Genomic DNA, 17,052 nt, shown 5'->3' on the forward strand with positions numbered 1-17,052 from the left:
CGTCTACGCTGCAGCTCCTCATTATTCCCACTGGTCCCACGCCACTTTTTTTCCTCCCCCAACTGGCATGTGAGAATTTTGAGGGCTCCCTCCTCCCGACATTCTATTGCCCCCCACAGTGAGGCCCTATCTAGGCAAAATGCCGGCTCCCAAAGCAACCCTTGAACAATTCCAGCAGCAGCATGCGATATGGTAGTCACCTGTCCGAATGGCGAACCTTGGCGCCCGTGGCCCGATCCCCGGAAGAGCTGGACACAACCGAGTCGCTACTCTCCCCACTGCTGCCACTGTCACTGCCAGGTCCGCAGGGGCGGCCCCAACCACCACGCCGTACCACTGTAGGTGAATTGTCGCTTGACGTGGTCTCGGGCGCACTGCTGTCTATGCTGGCCATGCCTGTCAGGGGGCAGTCAATAAAAGTCCAGTCACTAAAAGTCCACACACTCCAGTCCAAACTGCCACTGGACACCGTACACTGGCCACTGTTCGCCACACTGGAGACAACGCACTCTCTTAATGGGCACAGGGGTTCCCAGCATCCATTAATGTCCCAACGTAATGACTTTTTGCCACAGGAGCAGATTAGAATTCAAGGTTAAAGCTATCTTTTGCCCCACACAAAAGCAGACAACTTACACATGGCGGTCAGTGGCAAATTGCTTTTCTTCTTCACGACGTGGGGTGCACACCGCAGAGTTAGCTGCAGTTTTGCACTTATGTTGCTGTTCTACAGATTAGATACTGATAACACTGCAGCTGCCAGTGTTAGCACACTCCAGCCTTACATCTTCATTATTTAGGGTGTGAAGTGAGAGTAATATTGATCCAGATTTTCTTCTGCTTATTTCATTAAACTGACTTTTTAACTAATAACGAGAGGTTTAAAGGTTTACGAGTGCTACAAATACAATGTTTTTGCAGGTGTACAGTTCAATCAGAGGCAAAAATTTTTTGTTTAATAAACTTCTGGCAGGAAGCACCGGTCCATCTTTCCTTATGTGTTGTCTTGCACCCAAGTTACTCTTTCTCAACAGCCCTGCCAGCCCAATAACAAGTTTTGGTAAAACTGTTTCATCCTGCATTACGAAACAGTGGCTAATCTGATCAACACTGAATATTTCTAAGCTTTCAAATGGCAAATCGAATAATACTGTATGCAATTTGGTTTCAAATCATTTTTCTGAATTCAGTACGACTATATTTATAAAAAAAAGAAAAACACCCCACAGCATGCCACACATCCATCCCACGAACATACCCCCTTAAAGGAACACTAAAGGGTAAAAAGTTGACCCGTGTCGATAGATTACAGGGCTGGGAATAAAATATAGTGGAACCCCGTTAATACGTTTTTCACACAACCGGGAAAAGAAAACGTAACAGCCGGGAAAATGTAAGAGTGAGGGAAGCCACGAAAATTGGCCGGCGTCTAACTGGCGTCGTTAGATCACCCCCTATCTAGAGTTCCATTGTTGCCAACTTGATTTCTGCCCGTTCTGCCAAATGTAGCGGTCTTTTTTTTTTAATATTTTTATGCGCACATTTAGTCAGGAGGCAGTCTCTTAGCCTTCAACACAGCGTCCGGGCTAATTGTGGTAATAGCGCCATATTCTGCCCTGGTGAGCCTGGGGAAACATTACTGCGTTGTTATTGCCGTAGCAACGCCGCCGCCATGCTGGCCTTGAAAGCGTTATAATAATCATGGCAACAATGCGAGGGGGCGCAGCTTGCGTGGGGGAGAGGTGATGCTCTTCCCTCTCAAGCCAGTTGGATTCCTCCCCCCCTCCCCGCCCCCCCATTCCCACCTGGCAACCGCCGCCGCCCCGCTGCCTCCACCGGGCAAGCCCCGCTTCAACCGGCGCGAAGCCACGCTGCCCGGGGTACGCCGCTTGGGCAGTAACGACGCCAGCTCGAATATCACTTGAACACTTTATTCGCGTTACGGGCACGAACGGAGCGTGCCGCGAGTAACACTGATGCGTGATACAACACAGACAAGGTTGTCTGCCATCAAGCACAGCACACGCACGACAAGTCCTATCCTTCAGCTCAGCTTCACGTACGGCATACGATCGAGGTTCTCACCTTTTGCTAACAGCACTCAAAGAGACTTCACGTTACGATTCATCCTGGTGTTCTTGGCGTCCCTTTTGCAGCATCGTATGTCCGAGGGAGCACACACGAGAAATCACCCACTACATAAGACGCGCATCGGCCTCGCTTCCTCGCCGTGCAGAAGCAGCAACTGCGGTCACCGTTTTCGCGCATGCACGCCCCCAGTCGCGCCGCAGAGAAGTGGAAAGAAGAAAAAAAAAAAAAAAATGAGCAGAGGAGTGTTTCCCCAGCACCACTACCTCTAGGCGCGCAATAATAGAACCGAAACTAGAAAAAGTAGCATTGGCCTGATTTAATGTTGTCAAGAGCAATTAAGATGGGCGACAAGTTATGTTAGTCATCGTAAAATCCCTGTACTACTCGCTCGTCGTCACCCTACTCGTGAAGGTCGACAACAAAATCGGGCGTCGCGAAATCCCCGTACCACTCGCTCACCGCTCCGACCATCTGTATGTGTGGTGTGGACAGCGCAGTGCGTAGAAGGGCGGCGTAGAAGGACTGGTGCAAGTGTCGGTATGGGTGGTGTAGAAAGCGCCAAGAGTAGCAAGGAAGGAGCAGCAGACGACGCGCCGAGACCAATCTGAACTACAGCCACTAGATCAGGTTTCAGAGTATTGGCACTCATTTCTCTCATTGTTCTATGCCACCGACAGCGGTCATTGGTCGAACCGTGTCTTGTAACATTTGTTTACCCCGGGAAGACCCATGGGCACTGACATTTTGATGCCTCTGTGTTGCCGCGCGCGCACTCTTCAAAAAATTGTGATTTTCGGAGCGCAGTGCGGCTGTATGACACGTTGAAAGTGACTTTTCAAGCCCCCAGACAGAGTAGCGATGCCATGCTGTTCTGTACTGGGCTGTTTCAACCGGCGGGAAGGCGGAAAACGCCTGCATCGCTTCCCACTGGGAAAGGACAGTGGCCCAGTGCAACCTATAGCCACTTAAAAAGCGCAGCTTCATCGATGGCTCAGCGTAACCTAGAGCCACTGAATAAGATACGCTACTGTAACTGAGCATGATCCTATCGCGCTGGCGCTAAATGTTCGAAAAGTAAACGCAGCTGTCATGGTTGCCAAGCAGTGCCCAAACCAATTCCGCCCGTCAATGTCAGCTGCAATAGGGCACATAAAGCTGGCCACCCTGGCGCCAGGCACCAAAATGGCTGCTGCCGTGCGTCAGTGTCGTTACTCTTAAGCGTAGCTCACTTAGTGGCTCTAATCTCAATGCTACCGCAGTGCCACCGCCTGGCCGGTGGCAGCACCGGCCCGTGCCGCAGTACTGGAAGGCCACGCTCTTTGCCAACTGACCTAATCTAAAAACGCTGCACGGCACCATTACAACAGTGCGGCGGCGCTAACACCACGCACTTCTGGCGTTCCGAAGTAAAACCTCTGTTGTAAGCTCAGTAATGATCGTGATAGCACTTTCGACGGATGGCCATCTAGTGACGGCCTCTCCAACTCGCTTGCGACTTCTTGTAGCCAGTTCAGTAACAAAGCTTGGCCAAGACTCACCAAAAACCAAAATGGCGGTGCCCAAGCCGCTTCGGAGTGTCAGGTTGCGACGCATTATACGGGAATGGGCCCACAGTTGCGACGTTACAGCGGGGTTCACAATACATTACATCCTATGGGAGCTATGCCGGGACCAACGGCACACAACATAACAGCCAGGAAAATGCAAGTGCTGAATGTAACAATGGGGTTCTACTGTACACCATTCTCGCGACTAGTAGTTGTTTAAAAAGGCAGACAACGCTAGAAACGCGAAAGCGGGTGTTGACGCCCTGTCCGGTTTTGGGTACCACGGTCTGTGACGTCACAAAAGTTGAGAACAGCAAGAGCGCTTTGGAGAAGCATCTACGTTTTCCTCAAATAAACAGTTCTTCGGTAGTTGAGCATGTAAAATAAATGTAAATCAAAACTTTCTATGGGCTGATCTAATTTTAAAAACACAGACTACAGCTTTTATACATTGCTTGATTGATTAGGGTTTAACGCACCGACACAACGTAGGCGATGAGGCACGCCGTAGTGGAGGGCTCTGGATTAATTTTGAGCACCTGGGGATCTTTAATGTGCGCCGAAATCTCGTACACACGGGCATTTTTGCTTTTCGCCTCCCTCAGAAAAGCAGCAGCTGCGGCCGGGAATCGAACCCGCGTCCTTGTGCTCAGCTTTTAAATACATTGCGAGACAGGCCGCTTCCCTATCGCTTCAGAGCCGGTCACCATGTTTTCAGTTTTGTTTTGAAAAAAGACAGTCAATAATTTACGATGATGAATGCCAGAGCTTAAGCAAACAATAATCCCAGCACGAAGAGGCAAAAGGAACAAGATGTCTAAGCACACCCGCCTGAGCTCCTAATCTTCCGTTCTTCATGCACCGATGCTGCTACTGGTAACGCGTGCCCGTGCCCGCACCCTGTTAGAACCTTATCGTCTGTGAAAAGTAAAAGGGTAATTAGCTTGTGACCATCTGTTCTATAAATGCCGCATAGCTCTACGTTTGGGCCCACGGAAGCCAGGCAGGACTGCTCAATTGTAACGTTTGCCGGCCGTAATATGTGGCGGGCGATTTATTCAAGGAGCGTACAAAAAGACATCTTCACTGTCAACTTATTGCGTTTGACTGCTGGAAGCGTAGAGAGCAGTCACAACTTATCGCATTTCCCCGATGCACTTTTTACCGCGCTAGGAAAGCGCCAGCGTGGGAGCTCGCTAGAACGGCGTCGGATTCTCAGCGCCGTACCTGTTTCATGTATCACCCGGTGTGTGGCCTTGGGCAGCGGTTGAGGCGGTGTTGTTGGCATCGGCATTGTTGCTATATCAAAAAGCATTTCTCGTTCTGCCAGGGACAAATCGGAAAAAACCAAGCCAGCACCCTTGGCCAGACGAATTGTTGGCGGTGGCGGCCATGGCTTGCACATATAAAAGCTACCGCGGCCAGCGTGAGAGTGCCTAAACCGCACGGGGGCCTCGGTCAAAGTTTGTGACGCAATGGCTAATTGTCACGAAAAAATGAAAGGGAAGCGGGTGAGAGAAAAGCCAGCTTTGTTTGCTTATTTCTCAGCAAATAATGCATCGTTGCTCGTCGAACAAAAGTCGAGAGCTACAAAACGTATGCTTTTTCAGTTTAAAAGTAACTTCATTCAGCCTTTAGTGTCCCTTTAAGCTACATACTTGCAAGTGACAGAAAAACTGGAAGGCAGACTCACCTGCTGAATGCTTCTTTGTTGTCCTGAAGTTTGTGCAGCGAAACTTGGCTTCCCACGCCTTGAAGTTCTCCTCCCAGCCAGGACTTGAGGCCCCCTCGCTACGGTCACCACTGTCACCGGCACTTCTGCACACCGTGCAGCTTGCATGCAAACATCGCTGCCCCGACCAGCTAGGAGATGCCCCCCATCATGAACAAACAATCCACTTCCGCCTCCCACTAAAGCCTCGTTCTCACCGCTGCTTTGCTTTCTTGTCAGCTCGCAAGTTGACTATGCGACATGACACAACTGCCCAACCTAGCTAGGAGAAGTGCCCTGGATCCTCATAGTGTCAAGCAAAGCTTTTAAGGGGGAACACTGGTCTTAAAAACATTTTTTTTTGCTTTCTTATAAATTTCAGTGAAACTTCATAAGCTTGTCCAGTTTTTTTAGCTCATTTCAAATACCCAATTAGTTTTCATGTAAGCTAATTATTTTCAGAGACAATTAAAAATATTTCTCAACAGTTCTTGAAAACAATAGAAAAAAAAGCTATTCAATAAACAATCACCAGCAAGGCATGGAGAACGCAATGTTGCATGGAATCAGATGCAAGTTTACACAAATAATAACTTCTAGGTTTAAAGTACTCTTGCTAACCAAGTACAGTCAAACCTCGATGTAGTGAAGTCAGGAAAATTCGTAATTTACTTCGTTACATTGAAATTTCGCTACATTGAAATTCGCGGTTCCAATGCAGTGTTAACCGCATGAAGCGGTCTCGGCAAACAAAACGCGGCGCGCATACATTCTGTCGGAGCTTAATCGTCTAGGTGGGCATCAGCATGAACCGCATGAAGCGTGTTCTCCACACAAAAAAGTGCCTCGCAAGCCACAGGCGTGCTGACGCAGCCGTGGAGACCACCCGCACGATGCGGGTAGCTCCAGCGGCTGCTTCTAACCGCTCGCTGAAACGCAACAAGAGGGGCAAAAGAAGTTGTTTATGTGAGAAAAAAGCTGATAATGTGAGCAAAATTTTCACTGTAAAACGTCATACGCGCCACTTACAAAAGCGCCCACCAAATAACTCCACAGTGGTAAGCCTAATCGTCTCTGGCGGGGCTCGTCGGCACCCCCGCCCCCGGTGAAAGTCGTCAGGCTCCTCCCACAGCCACGCGCGGTGCGAGTCGCTTTTTGGCCGAGGCAGAAGCCACAACTGCCAGCGTGTAATCGCGGACCCGGAAGTGAAAAAACTGCACGCGCAAGGCTCATAAAGGCCCACAAATGCTTTGCAGCGTGCTTGCTGGAAGGAACAAAACAAGCATGAGCGAACTCGAACTAAAAGCGAAGTGAAGCGGCGGCGCGGCGTTCGTGCTTTATCGAGACCTTGTTTCGGTGCTTGCATCTCGCAAAATCTACTTCAACCAAAGTTTCGTGCCTAGTTCTGCATGAAAGTTTGTTACATTGAAATTTCAGCAAACAGGACTTCGTTACACAGAGGGCAAAAATACATGGTGTGCATACATTTAAGGTTAAAAAAAATTCCTAGGTTCGTCACATTGGGGGTTTCGCTACATTATAGTTCGTTACATCGAGGTTTGACTGTATACATAATGCTAACTAAACTATTATTGAAACACAAAATGCAAAATATGCTTCCCTTATTGCAAGGTTTAAACATTCAGCTTCACGCTGCAAAAGAAATAATCTTTCTAGCTGCACTGCACGCTGACTGTACCTCCCGAGAATTTCCTATTGCTGGGATACCGCTCGTGGTGAAAAAGTAGAAGATTATGAAAAAATAGCTACCGTATTTACTCGCGTAATAAACCCGCTTTTCCAGAAAATTCGGTATGAATTTGGGGGGAGTGTTCATTATGCGGGAAAAAATTTCAAAAATTTTTAAAAGTTGGAATTTCATACAATAAAGCTGCCAAGAGAAGCGCTTCAGAGCCTTACCATTTTTGTAAAAACATGTAGGTAATTATGTAATCAAATTTCTTTTTTATTTCCAACATGCTAGTCGCCCCCTATCGCCATGGTGCTGTCCTCACTCAAGTCGCTTGCGGCTACACATTCATTGTCGGCCCGCAGCGAACCATCTTCCGTGCCGTCAAGGTCCTCAAACTTTTTTTCCCACACCGGAAAACTTCTCTTTTTGGGGGCCACGAATCGCTGTTCACTGCCCAAAAACGTCTCACACGAACTGGGTCAACACTGAAGTGCCGCACAGCCACCCCCTTCAGTTTAAAACCCTCGCATACTAGCCCACCGTACGGCGCACTCCAGGAGCACAAAAAAAGATTGGAACACAGCTGAACAACAAAACCACAGAGCGTAATGGCAACATCACGGAACAGCAAGAGCAGAGGAGTGCGGAGTAAGTTTAGTGCTTTGCTTGCACGCTGCCAGAACCAGCCGGTAGAGCAAAGAGCAGGGAAGGAGTGCGGAGTACGTTTTGTGCTTTGTTCGCATGCATTGCCGCAACATTTTCATGGCGCAAGATGGTCCGTTTTGTGTTCAGCAGGTGGCGCTACGGAAGCGCGCAATTTTTAAATTGTGAGCCAAGGCATTCGCACTCACGTCTCCTGCTACCGTTGAGATTTCTTTTTGTTGGAACGCATTTTTAGAATTTCTGCAAGTACTGTAGCGTGGTATCAAGTTTCTGTGATCGTCTACGGCATCAGCAACCATGCTGAGATAGAAACACATCCCCGCTGCATTTTTTATTCAATGCGACAAAAAAAAGTAAATTCTCAAGAAGAAAAGTGGGTGGGGGGGGGGGGTCATTACGCGAGTAAATACGGTATTTTCGTCGAAATCAGGCCTGTATGGCTTTCATTAGTTCATGATACTGTTCAAGTACCGACTCTTTGGAGGAAAAGCTGTGCAAACCAAGTGATGCCTAAAAAAGTGCTATTTTGGACAATTTTTTGTTCCCCAAGACCCATGTAACCCCTTGCTCCTGACCTGTTGTGCCGGTGAGACTTGACCCTTGCTCCCCCAGTGTGCTCCTGGCGGGTCCCTGTGGGCACCACCAGTGGCGGACTCCCCGGCTCGGCTGGTGCTGCAGCCACTGCTGCAGTCACTGCAGCGACTACCTCCCCGAGGCAGTCGCTGGCCCCTGCGCAACCGGCGTCGCTGCTGCCCTCTGCTGCGCTGCTGGCAGACAGTGCTGCCGAAGCGGCGGCCGAGTCTTCAGCCTTGGCCTGGGGCGTGCCAGACAGGCCACTTGACACCCCCTCGTGCACGGGAAACGCAGCGTTCAGGGCTGTCACCACGGGGGGAGTAGAGGTGCTGTAGAACGAGCTCAGGGGTGGACTCTTGTACATCTGGTGGACTTCCTTGTCCAGCAGGCGGTCCATTATCTGGAAGGGCGAAAAGAGCACACCCTCTCTCCAACACACTCCCCTGAGGTCATGGTGGCCGTCGTCTTCCCTTTACGACCTCACAAAAAGAAAAAAGAAAAAAAGCTTGCCCCTTGTCCCCAGCTGCGTATACAATCTGCTTTAAAAAAACAATGCAAAACAATTTCGAGTAAACCTAAAAGTTATACTGCACCCAGCCTTCCATTACTGACGCATTCCTGCCTAAAAATGTAGAACACAGATATGAGTGTCATATGAAGTATGTGAATAAAAAAAAAAGAAAGCCCAGTTTGCTTCAGTGGCCTTTGCAGTATAGAAATACACTAGGGATGGGCGAATATTCGGTATTGTCGAATATTCGATCGAATAGCTCTCTATTCGTTATTTGCTTTGATCCGAATGCAGGTATTCGATATTTTCGAATTATTCGATGCTCCCGAATAGGCAGCTAAAAGCCAAGCTTTTCGGTCAAGCTTTCCGAGAGTTACCCCAGGCTTGGCTCAAGACCCAACGACGCGGACATTTCTATTATCAGTGCCGGCAGTGCCGGCACTGCCGAGTTGCTGCCTTGCCTAGAGGTTCGACGAAGCTCTCGGCCGCCAGCACACTTAAGTTAAAAAAAAAAAGGCGGCACTGAAACGACACCGCTCCGAACATAGCGGCACCAAGCCAGCAGACTTGTACAGGCCGCCATTTTGAATAGGCATGCCACCATTTTGAATAGGCATGCCGCCATTTTGAATAGGCTCGCACAGCGCGGCAGTACGCCGCACTAAGCGAGCCTATTCAAAATGGCGGCCAGCCACTTGCGCTTTGCTTGGCTACGGCCGAGGATACTAGTGGCTACAATACTTCTTTTTTTAGCGGAGCTTCTAGGCGGCGCTTAAACTTGTGAATGAGCAGCCGGTGGAAACTGCTGCACCTAGAGCATGTGGCGCAACAGGCATTTCTTCATGAAAACTTGTGAATACAGCAAAGGGAAGCTGTGTGTAAGATTTTGCAAGAAATGTTCAACTGGTAATAGTTTTACACAATGCTGTGCCTACGTGAGTTCTAATTATTAGAAAAAAATGTGTACATTAGTCAGGTCACAAGTTGCTCATTTGTCTTTCTGATTTGCAATGTGTACTATTCGATTCGAAATTATTCGACCAAATCACTATTCGCTTCGAATTCGCTTCGAACCTCAAAATCTATATTCGCCCATCCCTAAAATACACCAAGCAGGACTAGTATCTATAATCATGCCAAATATTGTGCCTTACAATGAGTGTGTTAACTTGCTTTTGATAGCAGCTCCCCCTCTACACCATTAGAACAAGGCTGGTGTTAGAGGTGATGCGACATTTCGATAGAATGTCGACAATGCAACCGCTGACAGCATAAATTTTGCTAAAATAAAAGCATCGTAACTGATTTGCCCTCACCCACCTGCATAATGTACAGTGCAAAAAATGCTGATGTTCTGAACATTTTCTAGCACTCTTCCGGGCAAAGCAGTACAACTACATGCTCAACCTGTGCCCATCTATCTCGTTGCGATACCAGCCAGTTCAAGCCTCCCTAATGCCTGAAGGTGCACAACTTACAGCATTTTGGAAATGAAGAGCACTCCCGCTGAAAGAGCTTATAAGTCTAAAAAAAAACGTGATTACAGCTTGAAAAAAGTGCACGGGCCTAGTGATCTGCTGCACCAGGTAATGCTTCAAATCTCCGATTTTTTTTTTCCTAACCAGGCAACTATTACTTACTGCAATTAGGCACAATTCGGTACCACTTTATTTCTATCATTACAATGAAAGCTCGTTAATTCAAACTTCAATAATTTCAATTTATGGATAACTTGAACTGTACATTTTGGTCAGGTCAAGTCTTCTTTCAAGAAGCCTATGTATTAAAAAAAAAAAATCCTGCTACGCCGACCTGGAACCCTCAAGGAGTGGATAGATCCACCATCGCACGTTGGACCATCGGACACACTCCAGCTCTGGCGGGCTTTTCTTCAATATTTTAAGGACGAGAGAGGACCCGGCCGTTTCTTTGCAGTGCCGACGTCGGGACCACCCCACCTCGAAGACGTGGACAGCGGCCCCCTCCCCCTCCACCATAAATTCCCCCATTTCTGTCGCAAGGTTTATAACCTGTGCAAAGCAGAAATAAAGACGTCATAAAAAAAAAAAGAATCCTGATAATTCAAACACAAGGGGCCTCTCTCCACGGATAATTCGAACTAAGTGCCACCACGCTGGGAGCTTGGAGCCTAGCGCACGGCCAAAGAAACAGCCCTGCTTTCTACATACGAGGCTGCGTTGCCTCAGTAAAGAAGAGAAAAACCGAGAGGTTAAATCGGGTAAAAGAAATCTTAAACCCCATAGTGGCCGTTTTGTAAGGAGTTTCTTTGCGGACTACGTAGATGTGGACATGAGTTCAGGGTGTGGGGTGTGCTGACAGGTGGCATCATTTCTTAGGTCAGACCACCAGTGCAGCCATCGCTTGGAAGTAGGATGGAATGCCGCCCGTCTGTTCTTTAGTTTTGGAGTACATGAAACGGAGGCCTTCCGCTACATTCACTCCTTAGCAAGAAAAGTTCTAGCTTTCGCCTTGAAGCACAAATGGCAAGTTTCAACCGCAGCCTTTTGCAAGCATTCAAATGCTGACATGCTCTACTGCTCCCCAATCACATTGTACGGCTTTTGTGCTTCACTTTCGTTAGTTCGAACTGAGGCGGCGTCCCCTTGGAGTTCGCATCAACGAACTTTTATTACAGCAGGTAATTTCCCTGGCCTGCTTCTTTAGCAAGCATGGGCGTCACGAACAAAGTAGATGAACGTTTTAAGCCAATAAAAGTCAAAAAACGCATACCTTAGCCAGCTTCTCTTGGTCGTCCTTATAAAACACAAGCAAGGTAATGCTGAGATCGCCCCTCTGTCGCCTCGTTCCCTCGCACAACAATGGGTGCTCTGCTTCTGAAACGTTTGCTTTCAAGCCTGAAAACAATTCACAGATAAAAGCCTATTACAAACGAACCCAATCCACATATCCGGGATGCGTTCATTGCAACAAAATGGGTTGCTCACCCAAAGCAGCGACAGCAGCTTCAAAGCCCAAAGCCTCGTCTGACGGCAGCTTAGTTCCAGGATTGGGCGCACCCTTCGTATTGTTCTCTGCACAAAAAAGCAGAAGAGGTTGCACTGCAGCCACTTGAATTCCCAAAAATTACTTTCCTAGCACTTTTTTAATAGCGCCCTTCTTTCCATTTCAACTAAACAGCAGAAGCATGTCTTTCAGCGAGTAGCGAATCAGAAGCTCCAAAACGGGCCACTCACTGGAGAGCACCAGGGCATCGAAGATGTAGCTGGAGAGCATGAGTGGAAGCAGTGCATCCCCACGAGACTGCAGCCGGTGATCACGCAGGGCCTCGGCTTTCTCCCGGATGTCATTCAGCTCCGCGTCTCCCAGCGGGATCTTCTTCAGCAGGCTCACAAGGTCCTGCTCTTGGTTGGCCAACTTCACCTGCACGGCAGCCCAAACATGGTCGCCAATCACGGGGCACCCCTCCCTTGCTCCCAGCAGAAGCCCCCATGAGCATTCCACAGCATGGCTGACTGCACAAATTGGGCCAGTGGTTCCCCGAAATTCACCACTTGGTTGCTCTAGCAAAAGTTACTGTGCCCTAAGCCTCGAGGTGGTTCACAAATACTTTCAACGAAAAAAAAAAAATGGCAGAAATAAACAGTGAACACATTTATAGTTGCAAGAGCATTAAAAAATGTAGGTGTACATATTCAAGCTAGGCTTGGGTCACAGGCTGCGCAGTAGTGAACAGTTTCAATCTGCCATTGGCTGGTATAAATATGCGCTTACCTTCAATTTGTGTGAATAAATTCTTTTACTTCACTCCACTTAGGCTGAGTCGCCATACTTGTGATCATAAAGTTTTTTTCATTCATTCATTCCTACGCTCTAACAAGACACCACAACTGTTTTTTTTCCCCCCCGTATTTTTCTTTCTCGCAGCCTCCAGATGTAAAGAGGTGTGACATTTGGGGCAGTTTTTTTAGACTTGTGGCTTCTGGTCCGTTGGTCTGTACAATCACTTACAAAGGTTAAAAAGGTGCACCTTTAAGGGGAAACGCTGGTCTCAATATGAACTTTTTTATTGATTGGTCTGTGATAATGAAAATCAGTCTGCATACGTGTTTAGCCTTTCTCATTTCAAATATGTAATTAGTAGGGGTGTGCGAATATCGAATTTTTCGAATACGAATTGAATACGAATATCTAGCTTCGAATATCGAATAATTAAGGGGGACATGGCTTTCGAAATCAACTTGTTGATGTTCTGAGAATTTTGATAAAAATTAGCAATGCAACTGGAAATGCTTCTGTGATAACACCATAAAAATTTCAAAGTAATATTTTAAGAACTTTGCTATTTATAAAATTTCTTTCTGTTGACCTTGTACTGAGCTTGAGTGGCCTACAAAACATAATATAAAACTTTTTCAAAGTGCTTTGCACTCCCAAATGAATGGGCGAGTTCGCGATAGCCTTAGATTTTTTCGTTATAACTCTTTTTTTTAGTTTTCAGTTTTTCGGAAGTGAATGTACAACAGGCATATAGACCAAGAACGACACTTTGTATAAAAATTCACAAAAAGTAAACCAGAAAAACATAGAGTGTTACGACCTCAGCTGTTTATCAAGGAACGTTACGCAAAGAACGGAATCAAAAATAGACCTAGTGGTCACGAAGAAATCACTGGAACAAGAGACGTAGGGGGCAAAAAAGAACTTTTGAGAAACCGTTTGTGCGTGGTTCTTTTTCTGTCATTCGTGCGTTTGTGAATAAATGAAGATAAAATAGGCGGTCAGGACCGGAAAGAGGATCGCTCGGCCGATCCAATGGTACCAAAATGGCCGCGCCCGGTTGCACCGTTGCGGAGATACAGCGCTCCGAAAATTGCCATTTTTTTTTTTTTTTCGCCCTCATTTTCTCACCGCAGCTGCACAAGTATTTTTTATCCCACTCTGCGACGGTTTTCGGTGTAAACACTTTGCAAACGCACAGGATAGAAAATACATTGAAGCCGAATATGTGGCTTTTAAAAAAAGCGATGTTTTGGTCATTTTTTTCGAAGTTAAAAGCTGCGTCGTCTTAACAATCCAAATATTCGATAATAGCCGAATATTCGAACCCTTTCGAATATTCGAAATAATTCGAATACATTGTTTTCGAAGCGAATACGAATATAACATATTTATTACTCGAGTAATCTTCGAAATTTTCGAATATTCGCACACCCCTAGTAATTAGTCTTCAAGTGGCATAATTATTTTTTTGAGTTATAAAAAAAATACTGGAGCCTAATTAGTGATTTCTTATGGGCCTTTAAGGGATTTTTATTCAAAATTCTTTAATATACAGTCGAAACCTGCAATTACGAAATCGCCGGGGAAACCAGAAAAATTAGTTTTCGCGAGAATTTCGTTGCCGCGAGAACGAGACATAAAAACAGTGATATGGCCAGCACAACAAAAATTTATTGCCAAAAGTCGGTCAACTTACTCTGCTGACCCTTGCCATGCAACAACTTCAAAGCTCTCCCTTCGCACTGAAAAAAGTGGCCCATTGCCACGTCGTCGTCATGTGCGCCGAAGAAGGACCGAAGAGTGTCGAGGGCATCCAAAACAACCCGCGGGTTGGGTTTCTCCGCGTGCTTGTCTTCTTGGTCCTCGGTGTCGTCAGCTTCGCGCACGCTTTCGATAATGGCCTCGTCGGTTATTTCTTCGTGCACGACTACATCGCCATCAGTGCGAACGAACGCGTCAACCGTGAGCCCATCTGGGATGTCAATGTCGAGGGCTCGAAGTGCCTCCCAGGCGTTGGTCAGCGATAGCTGCACTGTGCTGCCAGCACTCTCGCCGTCAAGTGCGCCTTCGTCCAAATCTTCAACTGGTGACGCTGAAGCGCAATCCGCGCGTGATGCTTGCACAGTGGTGGTGAAGCCCGCGTGCTTGAAGCAGTTCTCAATCAGCGACAGGGATGTCGCAAAGGCCATGGGACGTTGGTGGGACGCTTGCGGTGGAGGTTGAGCAGCAGACGCTGGATCAACCTCTCCCAAAGGCACATTTCACGCTCCGAATTGCACCTTGATCGAGCGGCTGCAGAACAGAAGTGCAGTTCAGTGGAAAAAAAAAAACAAGGCACACGTTCGTGAGCTCTGTCTCGTCCATGTGGTGGGCGCTGCAGTTAAAAAAAGGGCCACCAACCTGCCCGCCTTGCGCATGTCGGCATCAAACGCCTCAACCCAGCTGGAAAAAAGAGCCCGAGACATCCACGCCTTCTTGTTAGTGGCGTACTGAACGGGCAGCGAGCGGCGGTTTCCTTTGAAGCAGCGGGGCTTCTCGCTCCGGCCGATGACTAGAAGTGGCCACTTGTCTGTGCCGTCCATACTGCAGCACAACAAAATGGTAACGCGTTGCTTGCTGTGCTTGCCCCCGTGGCATTTCTGGCCTTTCAAGTCCAGGGTCTTCGCGGGAGCATTTGAAAGAACAACCCCGTCTCGTCCGCGTTTTACACAACGCAGGGCTCGTACTGGTCCAGTACTTCTCTGTTGGTCAGCAGCCACGACGATGTTGTTACCGGGTCAACTCTCGCTGCTTCTCCCAAAATTGCCTTGGCCACGATGTCGCACCGGGCTTTAAAGCGGCTCAACCATCCAACGCTCGCTCGGAACTGGTCGTGCCCGAGGATGCAGGCAAAGTCCAGTGCCTTCTGCTGTAGTATTTTTCAAGACAGTGGCACTCTGTTGGCACACTGTTCGCAAAACTATGCGAACGCCACTTTATCGACGTCCGGAAAGGCCGCCGCGGTCACCGTCTTGTTCTGCGCACGTGCGCTATTACCGAGCGCAGCGAGAATGGCATCTTTGCCCTTCAATATGATCGAAAGCGCGCTGCACGCAATTCCATACTCGTCGGCAATATCTCTCTTTTTCCTGGACTTTTCAACTTCGGCAATGATCAATGATGGCAGCCTTATCGTGAAGCGTCAGAAACTTCCGCTTTTTGGCTGTCGGAGGCATCTTAGCAAGATCCGATGTGCCGGTCGCCACACACACAACTTTCACACAAACGACGACACTGACCACACACAACGAACACACGTGTGCGAGGCTACAGAAGTGACGGAATGACGGAAGCAACGCAGGATAGGATTGTGTCACCCCCTAATGGTGTCGCTGCAAGGCTGCTTAACATGATGATGATATCGTTGCCGTTCTTTTCTTTATCTGCGATCAACGGAGAATCCGCTTCCGGCGTCAAGCTTTTCTCAGGCACCATTGTAACTTCGTCTCGATTTCACCACCAGTTCCACTCTTCTCTTCGTCGTTTTGATTGATTCCAACTGTTGGTGTCGCTTCGGCCTGTTGAGCTCGTGTGATGGCGCCGTCTGCACTCCAGCATGACCATTTGCCATCGCCTGCTGCAGTATGGCCAGGCATGTTGCCAGACACAGACCCCATCGCCGATTTATGCAAACAAAAATGGCGGTACCCACGCTAGCACGCCAAAAGCAGACGTTTACGAATTTTGAGTGCGCATAACACGCATACAAGCATATTTTTGACAGTTAACCTTTGGCGGGCGGGTAAAATAAGGCCCGCACCGTGGTAGACAACTCGTGCGTGATCGCTGTCCAAAAACATTTCGTTGCCGCGAGATATGAAATACATGGGCTTCTATCTATGGACATTCACCGGGGATCCGCAAAAATTTCATTGCCGTGGGAATTTCGTACTGGCGGGATTTCGTTATTGCGGGCTTCTACTGTAAATGGTATGGATGTGCAGCTGAAGACCTGTCATGCATGCTGATGCTATTTATATTCCTGTAAAGCTAGTTGATTGGATAAAATTAGTACAGCCAAGTACAGCTTTCAGAAAACTTAATGTGCTCATATTATTACTCATAACTAGGGGTGTGCGAATATTCGAAAATTTCGAATATTACTCGAATATTAAATATGATATATTCGTATTCGCTTCGAAAACTATGTATTCGAATTGTTTCGAATATTCGAACGGGTTCGAATAATCGGCTATTATCGAATATTTTGGTTGAATAGTTTAAGGGGGGACGCGTCTTTCAACTTACGAAAACCATCGCAAATTTGTGGCACAATGTCAGCGCAAATGGGCGGTTGTAAAATGTCAGGGCAAATGTGCGAAAAAACGGCAATTCTCGGAGCGCTGCATCTCCGCAACAGTGCCACCGAGCGCGGCCATTTGGTACCATTGGATCGGCCGAGCGATCCCCTTTCCGGTCCTTACCGTCTCTTTTATCTTCGTTCATTCACAAACGCACGAAT

At 47.7% G+C, this 17,052-nt stretch overlaps 1 protein-coding gene across 3 annotated transcripts in view; it reads right to left on the minus strand.

The window, feature by feature from the left end:
• Nucleotides 1-17,052, minus strand: part of Dora (zinc finger SWIM domain-containing dorado) — a 115,862-nt gene that overhangs the window by 30,597 nt on the left and 68,213 nt on the right. For all 3 annotated transcript variants that reach the window (XM_077678351.1, XM_077678358.1, XM_077678344.1), the window contains exons 15-20: nucleotides 12,005-12,191; nucleotides 11,756-11,842; nucleotides 11,541-11,665; nucleotides 8,281-8,678; nucleotides 5,332-5,456; nucleotides 201-396 (exon numbers count right to left, since the gene is read on the minus strand). In XM_077678351.1, coding sequence (XP_077534477.1) covers nucleotides 201-396; nucleotides 5,332-5,456; nucleotides 8,281-8,678; nucleotides 11,541-11,665; nucleotides 11,756-11,842; nucleotides 12,005-12,191 — 1,118 coding nt within the window. The remainder of the gene's footprint in view (nucleotides 1-200; nucleotides 397-5,331; nucleotides 5,457-8,280; nucleotides 8,679-11,540; nucleotides 11,666-11,755; nucleotides 11,843-12,004; nucleotides 12,192-17,052) is intronic.

The sequence above is a fragment of the Haemaphysalis longicornis genome, unplaced genomic scaffold, assembly GCF_048455015.1.
Source record: "Haemaphysalis longicornis isolate Haplotype H1 unplaced genomic scaffold, Haemaphysalis longicornis Haplotype H1 scaffold_1, whole genome shotgun sequence".
In the NCBI taxonomy this organism is placed as follows: domain Eukaryota; kingdom Metazoa; phylum Arthropoda; class Arachnida; order Ixodida; family Ixodidae; genus Haemaphysalis; species Haemaphysalis longicornis.